The sequence below is a fragment of the Siphateles boraxobius genome, unplaced genomic scaffold (assembly GCF_051911475.1).
Source record: "Siphateles boraxobius isolate OS27281-9 unplaced genomic scaffold, OSU_SipBor_1 5, whole genome shotgun sequence".
NCBI classification, from domain to species: Eukaryota; Metazoa; Chordata; class Actinopteri; order Cypriniformes; family Leuciscidae; genus Siphateles; species Siphateles boraxobius.
Window position 1 is genome coordinate 32,890,033 of NW_027509141.1, and position 21,230 is coordinate 32,911,262.

At 36.4% G+C, this 21,230-nt stretch overlaps 1 protein-coding gene across 2 annotated transcripts; it reads right to left on the reverse strand.

Annotated features, from left to right (window-relative positions):
* Window positions 1-1,321: 1,321 nt before the first annotated feature.
* elk4 (ETS transcription factor ELK4) lies at window positions 1,322-19,486 on the reverse strand. 2 transcript variants are annotated; one of them, XM_077204016.1, is made up of 6 exons: window positions 18,922-19,062; window positions 17,469-17,785; window positions 15,134-15,841; window positions 14,062-14,265; window positions 11,908-12,024; window positions 1,322-1,452 (listed from the first exon to the last, which is right to left on the reverse strand). In XM_077204016.1, the coding sequence occupies exons 2-6, from the start codon at window positions 17,673-17,675 to the stop codon at window positions 1,438-1,440; spliced, it is 1,251 nt and encodes a 416-aa protein (XP_077060131.1). In that variant the 5' UTR covers window positions 17,676-17,785; window positions 18,922-19,062; the 3' UTR covers window positions 1,322-1,437. The 2 variants fall into 2 exon arrangements, with proteins under 2 accessions (XP_077060131.1, XP_077060130.1); XM_077204015.1 differs by lacking the exon at window positions 1,322-1,452 and adding an exon at window positions 4,534-10,066 and having other exon boundaries at window positions 18,922-19,486.
* Window positions 19,487-21,230: the final 1,744 nt, after the last annotated feature.

Here is a 21,230-nt window from a genome sequence, read left to right on the forward strand (position 1 = left end):
GACTTTACAACACGCAATTGCGAGAAATATAGGCTACTTGAAATTCTGACCTTTTCTCTTAGAATTTCATGTTTATATCTCGCAATTATGACTTCTATTATATCTCCCAATTGCGTATTATAAAGTCAGAATTGCATGATATAAAATCGCAATTGCGTGTTATAAAGTCAGAATTGCATGATATAAAATCGCAATTGCGTGTTATAAAGTCAGAATTGCATGATATAAAATCGCAATTGCGTGTTATAAAGTCAGAATTGCATGATATAAAATCGCAATTGCGTGTTATAAAGTCAGAATTGTGAGATATAAACTATTCTGAGGGAAAAAAAGTCAGTCTTTTTTTCCATAGAATTGGACTTTATGACTCGAAATTGCGAGTTTATATCTCACAATTCTGAGAAAATATGTCAGAATTGCGAGATATAAACTCGCAAGTATGTGTTATAAAGTCGGAATTGCGAGAAAAAAGTCAGAATGGTTCGTTTTTTTCTCTCACAATTCTGATTTTATAACACGCAATTGAGACTTTATATCACGCAATTCTGACTTTATATCACGCAGTTCTGACTTTATAACACGCAATTGAGACTTTATATCTCGCATTTCTGACTTTATAGCCCGCAATTGTGACTTTATTTCATGCAATTCTGACTTTATATCTCGCAATTCTGAGAAATAGTCACAATTATCTTTTAAAATGTTTTATTCTGTGGCGGAAACAAGCTTCGACTTATTGGATCAAAGTAACAATAGAAAAATATTTTGATTATGTAAAGGCCCTACAATGTTTTCTTTTAAAGGGTAACTAAACACTAAAACAACTTTTTTTAGTTAATGATCTGTAAGAATGGAGCTTCATAAATGCTGTTCATTGATTCCAGTAAATTTTTTGACATTTGGGTTTAAAGTGTTTTAATTCTACAATATATGGTTTAAAAACGTCTGAGTGCTGACCTGTTCAGGTTGAACGGTGGCTACTGCAATTGAATTTTCCTATTGGTGGTTGCGGTGGTTCGTGACGCAGCGGTTGTTGGTGACGTAGGCAGGTTCCATACAAAGAGATGCATCTCAGGTGCACGCCCCCCTCCGCTGGGCTCTGCCCACTTTTCCAGCATTTTTCAAATATTGCCAGTGGGTGGAGTTAGGCTCTGACCAGGGGATTAGTTACCCTTTAAAGCAACTCCATGAATCTGAATAATTTGACTGGATTTGGTTGGATTGCATTCATTTTGTTCTTCGTAACCTCATTCGAATCCTACAGACGCTCCGTCTAATGCACAGATCAGTTCTTCTCTACCAACGCCGATGTGCTCATAACACGTTTGTGATGAAGAGATAAAGGTCAAAAAAGGACATCCTACTGTCTTCCTGGAAACGTTCCTTGTATTGTGTTGTGTGGCTTCATGTCCGGCGGTCCCTCTAAAGCCAGTGACCTCAGCGTTCAGGCACCTGATTGTGAGAGGTTGATGTGTCAGCGTATTTCTCTTGGCCTGGGTAAAATTGTGTTTTTTCTGGTTTACACAGGTGTCAAACATGCTAACGTTAACACAATTGCTGCATAAATGAGGTCAGCTTTCTGCAGCTGTATTTAAAGAAGACAGAGGCCAAAAAAGTTATACATTTGTTTTTTATAGAAATCTTCCTTCCCTTCCAACATCCACCGATTAGTACAACAGGTACACCAATCAACATATATCTGTAAACATTTGAGCTGGTAGAGAGAGATGATCTGAAAATACATTTGCACAAAAATATTGAAAACATTTGGTGTCAATAATCTACCATTATAGTTAAATGTCACTTTAGATTATAACATCATCCTTTTTTTTTTTTACATAGTTTTGATCATGAAAAACAAAATATTGTTCAAAGTACAGTGCAGTCATGACATTTAGAGGATGAGAAAATCTGATTCTGTTCCAGGTCAGTGTCTTAAAGTTTAGCATTGGCACTTTCCATGAATAGGGTATAAATTGGCATCTAAAATCTTTTCTGCAGAAAAAGATTGTCCACCTCAGAAGAAGATTTAATATATAATTAAGATATGAAATATATTATTATAGGTCATTTAATTTTCTACTGTGTATAGAATTGTTTGAATATGGTTTTAAAACCTGATAATAGTAATTTGTTGTGCTTGTTTCTTGCTATAAAAGTGAAATAAAAATGACACAATTTTTCACACACCAGAGGATAGTTTCTTTGGCCCATATGTTGGTTTGTAGTCAATGAAAAGCATTTCATATAAATGCAGAAAAAAAAGTAATGATGATAAGAATATACAGGTCCTTCTAAAAAAATTAGCATATTGTGATAAAGTTCATTATTTCCATAATATAATGATAAAAATTAATATAAAAAACAGATAAAAACAGCTCATGAAAACCCAAAATTCCTATCTCAAAAAATTAGCATATCATGAAAAGGGTCTCTAAACAAGCTATTAACCTAATCATCTGAATCAACTAATTAATTATAAACACCTGCAAAAGATTCCTGAGGCTTTTAAAACTCCCAGCCTGTTTCATTACTAAAAACCGCAATCATGGGTAAGACTGGCGACCTGACTGCTGTCCAGAAGGCCATCATTGAGACCCTCAAGCAAGAGGGTAAGACACAGAAAGAAATTTCTGAACAAATAGGCTGTTCCCAGAGTGCTGTATCAAGGCACCTCAGTGGGAAGTCTGTGGGAAGGAAAAAGTGTGGCAAAAAACGCTGCACAACGAGAAGAGGTGACCGGACCCTGAGGAAGATTGTGGAGAAGGACCGATTCCAGACCTTGGGGACCTGCGGAAGCAGTGGACTGAGTCAGGAGTAGAAACATCCAGAGCCACCGTGCACAGGTGTGTGCAGGAAATGGGCTACAGGTGCCGCATTCCCCAGGTCAAGCCACTTTTGAACCAGAAACAGCGGCAGAAGCGCCTGACCTGGGCTACAGAGAAGCAGCACTGGACTGTTGCTCAGTGGTCCAAAGTACTTTTTTCGGATGAAACCAAATTTTGCATGTCATTCGGAAATCAAGCTGCCAGAGTCTGGAGGAAGACTGGGGAGAAGGAAATGCCAAAATGCCTGAAGTCCAGTGTCAAGTACCCACAGTGATGGTCTGGGGTGCCATGTCAGCTGCTGGTGTTGGTCCACTGTGTTTTATCAAGGGCAGGGTCAATGCAGCTAGCTATCAGGAGATTTTGGAGCACTTCATGCTTCCATCTGCTGAAAAGCTTTATGGAGATGATTTCATTTTTCAGCATGACCTGGCACCTGCTCACAGTGCCAAAACCACTGGTAAATGGTTTACTGACCATGGTATTACTGTGCTCAATTGGCCTGTCAACTCTCCTGACCTGAACCCCATAGAGAATCTGTGGGATATTGTGAAGAGAAAGTCGAGAGACGCAAGACCCAACACTCTGGATGAGCTTAAGGCCGCTATCGAAGCATCCTGGGCCTCCATAACACCTCAGCAGTGCCACAGGCTGATTGCCTCCATGCCACGCCGCATTGAAGCAGTCATTTCTGCAAAAGGATTCCCGACCAAGTATTGAGTGCATAACTGAACATAATTATTTGAAGGTTGACTTTTTTGTATTAAAAACACTTCTTTTATTGGTCAGATGAAATATGCAATTTTTTTGAGATAGGAATGTTGGGTTTTCATGAGCTGTATGCCAAAATCATCAGTATTAAAACAATAAAAGACCTGAAATATTTCAGTCGGTGTGCACTGAATCTAAAATATATTAAAGTTTAATTTTTATCATTACATTATGGAAAATAATGAACTTTATCACAATATGCTAATTTTTTGAGAAGGACCTGTAGTTAACACTACAATGTGTACAAATTGTCAGTGGAATGAAGTTATGTAAATGCCTATTCTGTCATTCTACTCAAGAGTCCAAATAATGTCACTTCCTGGATGTGACAATTTTATAGAATGTTATAGAATGGTTGAAAATTGTGCAAATAGGCTCTTAAAGGGATAGTTTACCCAAAAATAAAAATGATGTCATTAATTACTCATGTCGTTCCAAACCTGTAAGACCTTGTTCATCATCGGAACACAAATGAAGATCTTTCTGTCCCTCCATTGACAGCTACACAACTACCACTTTGACGCTTCAAAAAGTTCATAAAGAGATCGTAAAACTAATAATCCATATGAATGGAGTAGTTTAGTCCAAATTTTCTGAAGAGACTCGATTGCTTTATGATGAACAGATTTAATTTAGGCTTTTATGAAAAAAATCTTGATTTGTGTTTTCGAAGATGAACGAAAGTCTTACAGGTTTGGAGTAATTAATTAATGTAATTAATGACAGAATTTTCAACTATCCCTTTAAGCACAGTGGAACAGCTAAATGTTACATAATAACAGTAAATAATTATTTCTATAATTAATTGAATATCAATTAGTTTTCATTCCACGTTAATAACTATGTTAAGACAATATGTTATTTAACACAATAGTTCTCTCTAAAAGATCATTAGCCTTAATTGCTTTAAAAAAATGTATACCCTACTCGTGAAAAGTGCAATTTCTCTGCATTTATTTTCAAGTGTAGTAAAATACAGGGCTTTTAGACTTTTTGGAGTAAGAGAAAATATACTCCAAGTAATCATGATCTTTTTTTTTTAATCATGCCAGAAAGTCTTTAAATTCATTACAAAATCTCTGCAACAAATAGCTTGAATGCATAGTTTCCAAATGTTGATCCAAAACCAAAATTTGAGTGTTTGGGGTGGTTGAGATTAGTTTTACAACAGATTCTAAAAAACACAAAGTGCCAGTTAGAGGAAAAATGTTTAAGTGCTTTAGACTCACATTGAAGTACAACAGATGTTCAGTATGGCTACAATAGTTAAATGTGCTCAGGGGAAAAACAAAACAAGCAAATAGAGAAGGGGAAAAAACATAAGACATCATTGTTTAAAAGCTAAACACATATAACAAACCCATTTTATCCTACAGAGAAAAATGTGAATTTTCATAGAAACAAAACAAATGACTATTTAATGAAGTAAAATGTGCAGTCAAACTAAGCTGCTTTTTCCCTAAAAAAAAAACCCAATCTACTACGTGGGTAAGAGAGCATTTAACTAAAATAATGGAGACAGGTTAAAAAAGTCATTGCACACTGCACAAAATCCATTATTCAAAATGTAAAAGGCATTAACTCAAGATCCCCTCGATGAGAAGGCAATTGCATGTGCAGTGCTCACGATACAGGCAAGAGCAATCAAACTCAGTCTGAATGCTGCAGGAATACAAATGACGCTGAAAATACTACAAAACTACTGCACAATGCTACTGACACCCCATCACGTGTTACTGTATGTACATGAACTCATTTCCTTGAAGGAATAGTTAAAAACCCACCTAAAACTAAAAATATGAATTTCTTTCTTCCATGGAACACAAAAAGAGAAGTTTTGCAGAATGTCCAAGCTGCTCTTTTTCCATACAATAAAGTGGATGATTGATACTTTCAAGGTCCAAAAAATACCACAATTTATAGTGTCATTTAAAAAGTAGTAAATTGTTCAAATTTCAGTCTCTTCATCACAGAAAACAATGCATCAGAAAAAATATAAAGCATAAATCATACATTTACATTTTACATATTAATGAACTGATGTTTGTGTATGGAAAAGACATTCTGCAAAACATTTTGATCATGCAGTTTTAAAAAAGTGAACAAAATAAATGTTAGATGTTTGCACACTTGCACTACAATGGCAGGTAATAAATGAAATAAAACAAAATATTCCTATTCTTGACTTATGCATACAGACTGAAAATATTAACTGATACAAGAGTCCAAGAAAGTATGAGTAAACAATATTTGATCTGTTTTCTACTGGATCTGAATACAGATTCTAGCTTTTATAATCTATGCTGATGATACATATTACATGAAAAGAATGTTCTGGGTTAAATTCAATTTAAGATTTGTGTTAAAGGGATAGTTTATCCAAAATTACATTTATTGTCATTTACTCACCCTCAAGTTGTTCCAAAATGTTTATGAGTTTCTTTCTTCTGTTGAACATAAATGAAGATATTGTAGAATGTTGGTAACCAAACAATTGCTGATCCCCAGTATGGAAAACAAACACTATGGAAGTCAATGGGAACCATTAACTGTTTGGTTACCAATATTCTTCAAAATATCTTTGAGTAAACTATCCCTTTAACAAAACAACAAAAAAAAAAACGTAAGGCACACTATGCAGGAATTCCGTTTTTGTAAAACAGCGACCCCTAGAATGGCTGTAGAGTACTTGTATTTAACGTTACTGTCGTAAATACCACTCACGCAGAGTCTCTGCACTTTATAATAATAAAGTAGCCTACTGCATTTTATGGCTTATAACGTTTTTACATGATTGCAGCTCAATTACAAGAAAAAAGACAATAGCCTAGGCCTACTGTATAATTTCATTTGTGTTTTTTGAGTGTAATGTAAACATTATGCCAGATGACATCCATAAAGTTACATGTACGTCGCATTATTTCGTAACAATGTCCGTTATGATGTCATTGACATGATTATTGCAATTTATCATTATGTGAGATATTGACAACTGTTCTGATGATAATCGCAGGAATCAACAGTGAAAGCCTGACCGAGTGGGACTCTTGTCCGGTTCCTCACGCGGTCAGATTCTCTTTTCCTTTTCCTAGTCTCTTCCGACCGCTTTTCCATCGTCGAGTATCACGTCTGAAATGCGCGCAAGTGTCTTCGTGCTACATATGTTGTTGTTGATGTGTGTGACGTCGTTGCCGTAAAGCATGTTGTGATACTCGCGAGATTTGTAGGGGGCGCTCCTCTCAAACTTGCATTGCTGGTTTTTCCAGCGGCGTCACCCCCAAGCTTTACTACCAGGATGATTCGCCCTACTATGAGCTTGTTTACCACCTAAATGACTTAACACCGAAGCTGTTATATTAAGGTACAATTCTTGCATAGTTTGCCTTTAACAGAAATAGAATACAATTAAAGTCCATAGAGCAATTCATTTCTTGATCAAATGCTTTCAATAGTTGTATTGAAACCAGAACAATCCTTCAATTAGCTATAATTTTAGTTTGTAGCTCTTTTCAGCATCAAATGACAAAAAAATCCGTTCAGAATAGAAACAATTACCAAAACTGTTGGCCATTTTCGTTTTACTGGCAACAAATAAGACTAGAAGGCACCATGTTAGCATGGGTGTGAAAGCCATTTCTTCAAATGAAAGAATCTTTCTTGTTGGGTCTGTGGGTAAGGATAAGGACTGTGGGTAATCATACAATACCTGAGAGCTGAATTTGAGATGCTGAACAGTTCCTATACATACACACACTTTTGATCATTTCCCTTTCTATTTGTATCATTGCACTTTAAGTGGCCCTACAGGGAGGGACTTACAGAGCTCAGTTTCTGCTAATTGAGTGTCAGCATTTTATCCTGGTTCCAGTTTTGTATTTAACACATGTCTGTTATAAATCATGGCTTGAGTTTGTTTAGAGGTAGGGTTTTATGTTGTGCAACATATGGCCATCCATTTTCTATATTGGTTTATAAGTGAAGACGCAAGACTGCCAAACACACACACACACACACACACACACACACACACACACATCAAATAAGGACTTCAAAAAGTGGCTTGTAAAATCAGACGATTAGCATCTTTGCCAGTGGCGAGCAAGATTCAAGATTCAGAATCCAAACTTGTTTCGAGTATGATCAGAAACACAACATTACTTTAAGTTGTGTTGAACATGAAAATAAATAATTATAAAAGCCTGAAGCCCCCCCCCCCCAAAATTTCACTAAACAATTACTATAGTGCAATGTTATATATGAAATGTATGCATTGCCTTCTAAAAACAGCAACTTTTACATGAGCATCAATGGAAAAAGATATATACCAGTAGGGGTTAATTGGATTGTGTTAACCAGCCAAACCAGCTACAAAAGGACAGACACTTCTGGCTGGGCATTCCAAACAGCTTGGGCTTGTTGTCAAAGGTAGATTGTATTCTGCGGGGGGATTGAATCTTGCACAACACCGGGAAACCTGACAAATGCAGGAATGGTTTTGAGCATTTGGCCTGAGTTCTACAGACAGCCGTCCAGTTACGGTACACATCCAACCGATCTCCACCAATCCAACTATCCTAATGGTGGGATGAGGCTTTAAGCACTGAGCCGGTGCCGTTCCATTCCATTTTACGCTGTGTACGCTCCATTAGCTAAATGGTGAATCACCAGTCTATTGGAGTAAAGCAAGTCCTTGGATTTTCCCACTCAACTGAAATCATTCCTAATGGCTCTCGGTCTTTCAGAAAGGGAAAATGGTTTCTATGAAAAGCTTTGTATGATAAGCATTGCCGCAGTGGCGTATCTTGTGTGTTACGGTGATGGCATGGGGGCGTTTGGAAGCACGCTTCATTACGCAGTCGCCATCAAGCATTGCAACAAGGGTGACGACAATTTGGCCTACTAAATGCCCTCTCAAAAATTTGAATCATGTCAAAGCACCAATTAGATTTAATGTTTTAAGATGTTCCAATGTTGAGGGTTACTTCAAGAATGTGACATCCTGACTGCCTCAATCTTCATAAAGAGTTCACCCAAAAATGAATGAAATATCATGTTGTTCCAAATCTGTGTGACTTTCTTTTTTTCTGTGGAACACAAATGAAGATATTTTGATGTCTCCATAGAATGAAAGTAATGTTGTTTCATGGACAAAAAGAGCTGAAATATTCTCAAAATCATCATTTTCCACAGAAGAAAGACGGATTTACAGGTTTGGAACAACATTAATTTCATTTTTGGTGAACCATCCCAAAGAAATTTGACTCCTGCTGGTTCTGATTGTTATACATTGCCTACAATGCACAATAAAATGTCACTATTTGCACCAGCTAGTTGGTTAGTTTTACTAGATGACGCACTGGACTGTAGATGCAGACACAATAGAAGGAAAATGGTCTGTACACAAACTGCATCCCAAATTAGCTGTGTGACATTAGTTGTATAATAAGCTGTAACAGCCAATTATATTTGGAATTATGCAGAAATGAACCTGGAGTGAAAAGCGTTCACAAACAGAGGTGCTGCAGTCATCTGAGATTGACTGAGTTCCTTTATAATGTTCACTTACAAACCAAAATATGTGTATTACCTTGAAACGAATCAAGAGTCATTCAGAAGCAGAAAGAAATTCCATTTCACTGCCAATTTCATTTCTCAGTTGTGGCGCGAGTCATTTACGAGAGGTAATTATTGACCCGCCGACAAGTTCACTACTTTTCTGGATGGCTAGTAAACATGAGTAGGTGCAAAAGCCCTAGTAAGTGCAGCTTGTTTTGATCTAAATGCCATTCATGTGGTTATTATGACGAAACACTTTAAATACATGGCAGTAAGTGCAGCATGAGGAAAGATACAAGATAATACAGAGGTCACCATTATCAAAATCACAAGGCGAAGGTGCGGTTTGGCTTGGCAAGGCAGGTTTGTTTGAGGACTTCCCAAACAAAAGACAAACATGAGCTTGAGCAGAACGGAGATCTGGCTGTACAAACAAATGATGTGAGAAACTCTACATCACTAGGAAATTCAGGATCCCAATTAAACAATGGTAAAGCACACACATGATGCCCATTTTGGCAGCTGTGGAGATCAACAGCTATCAGCTTTAGTCACACTAGAGCCAATCCCTGAAGACCAGTGTATTAAAAAACAGGAATTAAAGATTTACAGTGTCCTGCAGACACTATCTGATGGCTTGATATACATCCCAAGGAAAAGTATTTGTGACATCACAAAGGTTCAAGAGTCAAACGGACGCTTAAACGATGGTCATAAATCTTTGTTACCTGAAGAGGAACAGTTAAGGTGAACAGAATGAGGTTAATCCGCATTTATCAATCAAGAACACGAGGCAAAGATTTCGTCCCCCTCTATGTCTTCTGTGGGTCGGGTGAGAGAGGGCCGGGAGTGTTGGTGCCGTCTAAATTATATACAGGAACAGAGAACTGCGTGGAACTCAGGGCAGAAGGAAACTGATAAAAAGAAGAGAAACAGAATGAAAAAACCTGAAAGCATCCTTTCTGGAATATTGTTACATTATTGGGAACTTCTCAAAGTCTCTGGTGTTTTCACCAGCGTTATTATCATTAACTAATACTAAAACTATTAAAATGTATTAATTGAAATAAAGATGAAATTAAATAAAATATAAATGTGAGATGGACTGGAAATTAGAAATGTTGCCTTGGCAACTAACCAAAATAAAATGAAGTTTAAGTACTACATTACTTAAACTGAAATAAAAATAAATACAAAAATAGAAATATATAAAAGAAACTAACCCCAAGAAAATGACAACAGCACATAACAAAATTACAAAAAACTTAAGCTAAAATTAAAACAAAAAGTAAATATAAAATAAAGCTACATTCAATATATTAAATATTAATAAATACTATAATTTTATATGAATAATATTAAAATAACACCAGATTTCACACTTTACACCAAGTTTTAGAGTGGATGCTTTGATTAGGTTGATAAGAAAGCTGTTGTAAAACAAATCATACATTAATATCCAATAATTAATAACCAATAATTAAGCAATAAATAAGCAATAAATATTAAAATATTGTAATTAACTAATTGTAAAAATAATTAAAAGTGTTTTTTTGCCAATAAAAATAAATACTTCACAACTAAAATCTATTCTGATTTGAGAATATATTCTGAGTTTTTGAGCTTTTTTCCAGGACCGTGGGAATCCTACACACTCCAGTCTTTCTAAACCGACAAAAAACCTCAAAGCACAAAGACATTGCTCCCATTATAATCAACAAAGCGGTTTTCAAGCACAATATCGTGTTGCATATGATTTTCATCTTGCTACAAAGATATTCCAACCACTTAATTTTTCCTGTTTGTCTGCAATAAAATAAATGTACAAATATTATATGTGACTGTGAACAGATTTCTGTGAATTTTACTCATTATACATTTAAGTAACGTCTTTTACATTGTTTACACATCGAAGATAGCTTGTGACTTTGAATGTTAAAATAAATTTAAAAAAAATGTGTTTATTTGTGAGTAAGCTATGAGACTTACTTCACTATTCAGCTCTCAAATCAGTGGAAATGCAGGCTGGTATGCAAAACCCTTTCGGGCAAAAAGGAACAGCTGTGGCAGTCACAGATGACGGGATTTGAATCCAAATATGAAATGTGACCAACTAAAACTTTGGGTTAGTTCACCCAAAAATGAAAATGATCCTATAATTTACTCACCCTCAAGCCATCGTAGGTGTATATGAGTTTCTTCTTTCAGCCAAACACAATCTTAGTTATTTAAAAAAAAAAAAAAAAAAATCCGGTCTATTCCCAGCTTTATAATGGGAGTGAATGGTACCTTAGATTTTGAAGCCCAAAAAAAGTACATCCAGGAACTAGACTGGCTATACGGCTGTTTGCGGGAATCAAGTGATTATAATTTATAACGTTATAAATATGGGTATTTTTCTCACAGAAAAAACGCATTGCTTCACTTCAGAAGGCCTTTATTAAACCCCTCGAGCCGTATGGATTACTTTTATGATGGATGGGTGCACTTTTTTGGGCTTCAAAATCTAAGGTACCATTCACTCCCATTATATAGCTGGGAAGTGCAAGGATATTTTTTAATATAACTCCGATTGTGTTTGGCTGAAAGAAGAAAGTCATATACACCTAGGATGGCTTGAGGGTGAGTAAATTATGGGGTAATTTTCATGTTTGGGTGAACTAACCCTTTAAGGAGGATGGAATCAAATTTAAGTTTGGACCAAGTGTGAAGAGGGCCATCAGCTTATGAAATCATTTGAGTTTAAGTGACTCACCTGAAAGAGGGTATGCGGGCCCTGTCTCCGGGCGGGACTGAGGGGTGCCACCGGGCTTAGCGTGCTCCAGAAATGGATATTCGACAGAAGTGGACTGGGGGTGAGCAGCAGGGGTGTCTGCAACAAAAAAAAAATTACTTTTACAGAAGTAACTCTCTTTCCTGTAAGCGTGCCTTTCCCAAATACTCGTGAACATCATAGCACAAAGCATTTGCAAGAGGCATAACCCTGAAATATAAATGTTTAATTAAAAGTGGCTTAATGAGACTTTAAGAAGCAATAAGAATTAATCACAGGGCAAGGGTGCTGTATTTCCTGAAAAACCATAAATAATAGATTTGAATTATAGTATATTTCATCTTTGATCTCACTGAAGATGCAGCAGGGGGTGATCCTCTGGGGCTGGCTGTATGAGTGCTCGTAAATGCAAAGATTGTGCAGTCTTAACGAGGTGATCCATCAAAGTAGCATCCAGCTAAACCTCACCATATGATCACGATCATATAACAGCCAATGAGTGTCTGCGCAGCACATCAGCACGACTGAGTCTCATTGCTTACAATGGTACACTATTGCCCTCTAGTGCCACAAAAAGATATCAATGCAACTACATAACCAAAAGGATTTCAATATGGCCTCACCATATTCCTGTGCAGGATAACCACAAATTTTTAGAAAAATATGTTGCTTGTAATAGGCCATTTTCTTTTAAACCACACTCAGAGACACATTTTATCATCGGTGGTCATTTTTAGCATTTGTGTATAAGCCTGGTAACATTTGCAAGCATTTTTAACAGGTCGTTCACAAGCTTTTTGACATCCAAATTGCAAAAATGGCCAAAATTATTTGTGAATAAATTGCATAAAAATCTATTCAAATATTTGTATGCATATTTTTTTTGAACATAAAATCCCAAAATGAAAATATGTACATATAATGCCCATAAGTTTGTGTTCAAAATAATTGGTGTTTTTAGATAGATGGATGTTATGATCACAAGATCTACATGTTTTGCACTAATTTATTCCAAATTGTCAGTACAAAATGACATGGAGACTTTTACAAATTATTTAAATAAGCTACCAATTTGTTGTATGGCGAACTATTATCATGGCGTTAATTTAAAGTGTCCCTAATATGCTTTTTAAATATGTAATATAGCTGTGAATCTAAAAGGTCCGCAAAGTTTTAAAAGATCAGTAGTGCATGACAAATAAAGTTATTGTCTCCTAAATGAAAGAATAGATTCTGAACTGCCAAAACGAGTCTTCAGTAATTTCAGTCTCATTTCCTGTTACAAATTTGCATAATGCCAGCCTATGGTCTTCATTGGCTGCCCGCAAACAAGGGCTACTTTGCCCAGCCCTCAAACACTGTAGTTGTAGCTGAGACTGGAAGAGTTTAAGTTGTGTTGTTGACATGTTACTTTGCATGCATTTCAAAAAGATGAGGACTGGCATTGGAACTGATACGGAAAAACGGATGCCATCTGTTCGTATCACTGTGTAACAAACTCTGAGGAAGCCTCTGGAGCTGAAATTCAGATATGGTAATAGGAGTTTTGTTTCAGACACAAGCTTTAAGCGGCAGACCAATCACAACAGTCTGGGAAATGACCAATCAGAGCAGAGTTGGCTCTCAGAAAGGACGGGTATAGAATGAACCTTCAAAGAAATTGTTTACAGACTCTTTGAAAAATGAGGTGATGTGAAATGTATATTATGAGAAAATTAAAGTGTTTTTTGACCTTGGATGAATGCAAACATTTTGTAGGAGACTTGACCTCCAGAACTAAATTAGGAACCTTGAAAATAGCATAATTGGGGCACTTTAAGACTAAATGACACAAAAAAGCAAACGGCTGTTGGTTGTTTTGTTTTATATGTTAGTCAAACAGCTGTTTTCTATCTAATTAAGCAATTCTTGGCCAGAACGAGATGCAAAGTGGTCCAAAAGTCTGGCTACAATGAGCAAACTCAAATAAGACATCAACAGTAAATAACTGCACAAGAGGATGCGCCTCTAGTGAGTTGGATGTAAATCACAACCCAACACGAAAACTGCTGATGGTCTAATGATTCTAACAAGCCAATGACAGGAGAAAATAGCATTGTACTCATGTGATGGTGGGGAGGTCAGGAGGGGACTAACCTGCAGGAAGGCTGGGGTGAGAGAGGCCGTCGGGAGGGACGGGCTGGGCAGATTGAAAGGGCTGAGGTCAGAGCTGGTCACCACCAGCGTGGGCATCAACTCCAGGCCTTTGGGTTTCTTTGACTTTCCGCCGAGATTGCGGGGTGAAGAGTCAGGCATCTCAGAAGCTGTTACTGTGTCCTTGGAAAAAGAGTAGGGCTGGACCTGATGGGTCGAAAGAGAAAGAGAGGTTTTGATAATGAATTTTACTAAAATAATCGTGGAGACTTATATAATTATTGATATAAATATTTACATTTGTATTATATTCATCTTCAATTAGCAAATTATTAAATAATCATAATTTTATATATATATTTTTTTCATTACATATGCAAATTGTTATTCAAAGTGAATCAAGGCCTGAAATGTAGTCAAACTGTTATTCAAAGTGAATCAAGGCCTGAAATGTAGTCAAACTGTTATTCAAAGTGAATCAAGGCCTGAAATGTAGTCAAACTGAAGTCAAATGCTGAATTTATCTCATTGACATTATTAAAAAAGGATACCTGAATGAATTGTTATAAATAAATATAAATAAAAACTATATAAATACAAAATAAAATAGTAAAAATAAATACAATCAAATTAACATTTCGAAAAAAAAAAACCATTCTATATGTATATCTGCATGAATTGTTCTGCAACCAAATAAAATAAATGTATTTTATTTTTTAAATAAATAAATAAATATATCAAATAAAATGTTCATCATGGATATACACATAAAGCTTTTACCATTAAGGCACACCAACATCATTCCAATATTAATTTCCAACAAGTTCTCTTTATTTTGCCAATGCGTTTAGCCGCACGTGCCTTCATCAGAGCTAATAGATTACAGGTGTACAAAAGCTCATTTAGGCCAATGAAGGTCTGTGCAACAAAACATGTTGGCAAAATGAAGAGTAATATCTTTTCAGCTACAGTGTTGCTGGTATTGTCCCAAAATTCATTCGCGTTTCTTCCACGCACCTTGTTGATCTTGTGAAGTTGCAACAGAACAACTACACAATATTTTAACATGTTGTACCTGCAACTGTAACTCTGAAGGCTGTGAGGAGAGGGACTCAATTTCACTGTCAATCACCAGCTCCTGGGAATCCGTCATCGGAGAAGAAGAGGGCGACTGGGAATGAGGGAGCAGTGACGGAGAGTTTCTTGAGAGCGGGAAGCCAGTCATGGCATTCTCTGAAGTGTGATTGTGCACAAACGCACACACAACATGCGAGACTGTGCTCGGTTTGGTCTCATTTTCTGTCGAAGCACGCAGTGGAACTTGGATGGCTTGTGCCAGAAGTTCAGGCCTCTCTATAGCAGACAGAGTGGTGTTTCTGTTCTGTGGCATGGTCCCAAATTTAATGACTGTGGACGGCTGGGGCGACTCCTGGCCTGCCTTTTTGTCCATTAGCTTTTCTCCTGGGTTCTCAATCTTCATGGATTTAAAAAGTTGTGTTCCTGACTGCAAAGAAGTCAAGGTGAAGGATGTGTACAAGCCAGAGTTGATATAGTCATTCCGGTTGGATGCTTTGGACTGACCCGGAGTGCCTGCACCTCGGTCTGGGGCGTCTTTACTGTCTTTGTCCCTGGAGACGTTTGCAAGTTTGTCAGAGAGGGGCAGAGGTCCGACTGAGCCCCCGTCTGCACCCTCCATTCTGGCCATCCCATCCCCCTTTAGGATATCAGGGTACGACACAAAACGATACACAAACTTCTGCCCGTTTACTTTTTTGATGATGTTCTGCAAGGAAAGATTAGAGAAAATGCATGTTTATTTTAGCTGAAGAATGATTTTTTTTCCAACATACATCTAAAAATATTGATGTAAAAAGCAAACACCCAAACAAATCAACCAAAACCTCCTTCATATATTCATTTTTACCAGTCAGTTGCATTCTTCTACCCACTCTAACAAAATAACATGCAATTAAGTAAACAAACCCGACCCGTGTTCAAAGACCAGGAAGAATGCGGAAAACGATTCCTCTTGCCCTGTGGTGCCAAGATGAGGCTTAAAAAGCTAAAGCACCAAACCCTCGAACACACAGTTCCCGCTCAAGAATAAACCTGACAGGGCTCTGTGACCCTCTTGTTTCAGTTCAGAGTGACTAGATTGTGTGTTTACAACAACAAAATAACCTGATGGACAAGAAGAGTGTGGGGGCAAGGAGAGGGCTGAAAGCTAGCAATTATAATAAACAGTGATTTAAATATATGACCACAAAAGCATTTAAGCTACGTTCACACTGCCAGCGTCACACAGCGACAAAGCAACATGATCAGATGAGAAGCTATTTTAGCGGTCAGCAACTTTCTATCATTTATGTCTCCGTGTAGATACATGGGTACTCTTAAAAGTATAAAGTATGTAATATGAATATTCATTTTTAAACAAATAGTTGATGAAAAATTTGAAAAAAATGAAAAAAAATTGTTTATACGTCTAATTTAAGAACTTTTAAAAATGTTTATTCTTTGATGTAATCAAGTGCTTAACATTTATTTTTTATTTGTATTGTTTGGCACTCATCATCGCACACCTGCAGGTGATAGGTACGTGGGAAAATAAAGACCAAATGGGTAGGTCAAATATCTAACAACTCCCCCACACTATCAATACTTGCAAATGAGTATCAAAATATTATCAACGTTTCAGTCTCAAGACCTTCATCAGGTAATATTATTTTTATTGTTAACATTTTCAGAACATGATTGCTAAATACAACCACTCAAATCAACCACTATTTAAAAATTCCCAATTAACTAAGCTAAGATCTAATATCATATCACAAAACTAAATTAGTACTAGACGGTGGCAAAAGTAACCTAAAATCTCAAAATAGGCAGAAACAAGTAACATAATTTAATATCTGCAAATAATAATAAACATTACCGTTTACCAATAACCAATATAATCCTGATATCCCCCTTCAGATTATCAGGATAGAGCAAAAACTTCTGCCCATTTACTTTATGTTCTGCAGGAGAAACAGTCATATAAAATCATAAAAATCACAAATATTGACCAATAACCATTACAGTCCCGATATAGGCCTAAACCTATTGTGCATCCATATGCTGAAGAATATTGAATTTTATGAATACTGCCTAAAAAAAAATGTCAGTCTGTTCCTCACACAAAGCTACTTTATGGCTTCAAACCACTTGGAATTTAGAGCTCAAGCCCTATTGACTACCTTTGTTATTATTTATTATTTTTTCCAGCTCAACAGACCTCAATCATAGCTTGGACAAACAGCAAAACATCTCCTTTTATGTTCCATGGAAGAAGTAAAGTCATTCGGTTCAGAACAATGCGAGGGCGAGTAAATGATGACTGAACTTTCATTTTTCAATGACATACGCACCTTGTCATAGTAGTAACGCAGAGCCCGGCTGAGCTTGTCGTAGTTCATGCTGGGTTTGTTCTTGCGGGCGCCCCATAATCTGGCCACCTCCTCGGCCTGCAATAGTTTGAACTCTCCATCCTCGTTGGTCCAGCAGATGAGCTGGTCATTGCTGGAGTCCAACAGGAGCTGCAACAGGAACTGCCACAGGGTCACTGAGCTGTCCATGTCCTTCTCGATCCACAGCTGCGGGGGAAACGTTACCTTACGGGACCCTGTTCGAGCTCACAGCCTGGCCGACACGTAACGGCATATTGCGGCAAATATCCTGACAGAGGCTGAAATATAAATGATCGAGATGCAATTAGATCACAAAATTGAATTTTAAATTAATAGCAAGAGGGAGAGCTTTATGAAGCAAACTCAAATGTTTAGGAAGTGTTTCGCTTAAATCAAACCTACAGCGACCATTCTAGAAATCATAAAACCATGGTAAATATGCACACCATATTAAATACCAAATGGTACTGGACTTCAGCGTAATCCTGGCAGTGTGGACTGTGCAGACCGACTGTGTGCGTGTAAGCAGCTTAAAATAAAACTAAATCTGCCTTGACTCATCCGATATCCAGCTGGTAGTTGCCAAAGAGAGCGAAAAAAAGTCTCCCACATACAATCTGACAGAACAGAACACACAAACATAGAAACAAAGAGGCGAGACATGACAGCATTCCTCCGACTGTAGGAGACAGGATCTGGGAAGAAGAGTTTAGGCTGAGATGGCATCCCCAATTACATGTAACGTTAGCTCAAAATTATGGCCCGTTTCATTATGATAGCGATTGCATACTGTAGACATACCACTTTTGCATCTTTAATTTTATGGCTAAAATTAGATGTTAATTTTGTTACTGCATATTAAATACCTTAATTTCCCAGCTCTCAACATAATTAATCTTCAAAATGGTATAATGGTGCACATCAATAGCCATTTTATACACCTGAATATTCAATATAAAGATTAAATTTACACTTATAATGGCAAATTTCATGCATCCATAAAAATGACCATAGAAACCTTTAATTTATTTAATTCCTGAGAATAACTTGAAAATTCAGGACCTAGGGGTTGTCAAAACAATGGAAATATACGCTAAATGTGCATTTAACCCTAAACAATCATTTTAAACTCACATAAAACTCAATGCTCATTAGTGTAAATATATGTGTAAAATATAAATTCCACAAATCTGGATAGGAGCTTATGCAAAAACCTCCACGTCAACTCAACCACATTTAACCATGCAAACGGGCCACACTGCGTCATTTATCATCCGTTTTACTTTTCAAATTCCTCTACACTACTATAAAGTTAGCAAATTATAAAGTAAGTTAATTAAAAACAGGCGCGAATGTACTAAACTGCAACCTGTTAGAACTTGAGTTAGCATCGAGCTAATTCTGTCAAACTCACCCGAGAAGCTTTGTGCTCTCCGGAGTCGGTCCTGGAGTTTTTTTTCCGACAGATTAAAACCAGAAAAGAAATAAAATAAAAAAATAAAAATGCCGAATGTTTTCTTGTATGTTTACATCGTGTAAAGTTATTAGGTGGTCAGCTAGCGTAGCGTGCTAGCCCGCTAGCCAACGGAGTCTTAGCTAACTTTAGACTCATTCAACTAACTAACGTTAGAGTTTATTTAAATTCTACTAATTAAAGCGGTGTTATGACGCATTTACAAAGAGAACGACAAAAAAAAGAGGCAGAGAAAGAGAAACACTAAAGTCTCTCCATCTAACGTACTGATATTTTTAGCTGCAGCCACAATAATACAAAACAGGAAGCAACAAGCCCACCAGTTTAGACTATATAACAGCGCACAATAAAACTCCAGAACAAAGACTGAGATTTTATGAATCTTTAAGAAATGACGTAAATTTAGTTTGAATAGCTATAATAACCGCCAGATGTCAAATAAGCAGCACGAGAAATGCAGTGAAGCCAGTCAAAGCATGTAGATTATCTTATGATGGACTCCCTTATTTCATCTATGACTATAACGTTACTAGTTATTTAACGTATCAATAAATATAGTGTACTTATTGATGAAAAAGAAACTACAAATATCAATTCGGATGGTGTTGAAATATTATGTAACATCCGTTTGAATGTACTTTGACATTTAGATAAGAAATGACAGGATAGATAATAGAATGATGACAGGGTGTGAAATGACAGATAGAACGATACAGACAGACAGATAGATAGATAGATAGATCGATAGATAGATGTTTGAGTCATCTCAAATATAACATTTCCCTTATAGCCTACATTAAAAAATGTTATGTTAACATAATATTACTTGGCAACAACTCACTAACTATACCTTGTTTAAAAATACAACAGGATTATATAAGTGAAGTGCAAAAGGCTCCACCTGAAGAATAAACTGATAGACACCAGTAAAAAAAAATGTGAAGTACTATTTGTGGCTACCAACAACACCACCACTACTACTATATTTCACTCCTATTACCACATCCTCCAGGCACCACTGTCATTTATTTATAACACTTTCACATTCATACTCATTTGCCTTGTGCGTAGGAAAAGAGTAGCAGAATATGTGTGTAATTCTTCTGTGTCAGTTCCAGCCACCACGACTTCCAAACAGATTCCAACGCTGAGGAAAAATCATGGAAAATAAATGCAGGCACAAGCCAAGCATTCCCACCGTACAAGATCAGTGACTAATGCTTTTACTAGAAGGTTTTTGTGGACGATTCTTCGCAGTTCTTCTCCAGAAATGTGTGCTAACATCAACAATAAGCATTTGTCAGAAAATAAAAGTGCTTTCCATTATAAAGAAAACCACATGGTTTATCTATAAAAAGCACAATAACTTATATTAAGTAAGGGAAAAAAACAAAACATGTATATTGTTCATACAACTCCAAAACAAGATTATTTCTCAAAGGAATGGTCCAGGTTCATCTGTGATATCAACTCTTCCTTCAGTTTGTAAAAACAAAAATGTTTGCAGTAATGCACTTATAATGGAACTCTAAGGGGGGAAACAATCCAGAGGGTTTTGAAGCAGAAATGTAATGCATTGCTTACATAATTCCTGCAAATGAGTTTTTCACTATACTGTACATAAACTCTCTCTGTGGTATCTGTGCATCAGTTTTGTTATTGTTAACTAACATAAGGCTGAATTCAAATAAAATATAAATATTGAAAAATCTACAGTTAAAAATCCGTAATGAAAATTTAGAAATGTGGCCTTGGCAGTAAACTGAAATATAAGTACCAAAAACGACTAAAATTAACACATTAAAGCTAAACAAAAATATATTAAAAAATAAAAAGAAATGACTAAAACATAAAATAATGACTAAAACAAATTCAAAACATAATTAAAAATATTAATGAATAGCCTTCTATAATAGTATATAAATAATACCAAAATAACACTCTCAGAAAAAAAGGACTTCGCTTGTAATGATTATGCGATGGTAAACCAGGTGTTGAAATACTGGATGACATCTGCACAAACTGCATTGATTTTATCACTACAATTATGTATATCATTTAAGTACTGTGGCTATACTTTTAAAACTGTGTATTTTAGCAGTGTGTAGTTTGCATTGCAACCAGGTACAATGGATCACCCCATAGACTTCCATTGTAAGTTTATTAATTGCAGTAAATGCAATTTTTGCTTTATTTTACAAATCAAGAGACAAGTCAAACCAGCGTGATTTAAACTTGTATTTAACCCA

Excerpts from the sequence above, each read along its gene's own strand:
- elk4 (XM_077204015.1), bottom strand. The coding sequence starts at position 17,675 with ATGGACAGCTCAGTGACCCTGTGGCAGTTCCTGTTGCAGCTCCTGTTG. Across the intron at positions 15,842-17,468 it reads TGCGTTACTACTATGACAAG|AACATCATCAAAAAAGTAAA; the intron begins GTGCGTATGTCA and ends CTTTCCTTGCAG. Across the intron at positions 10,067-11,907 it reads GCCCGCATACCCTCTTTCAG|TTTCCTTCTGCCCTGAGTTC; the intron begins GTGAGTCACTTA and ends TCTTTTTATCAG.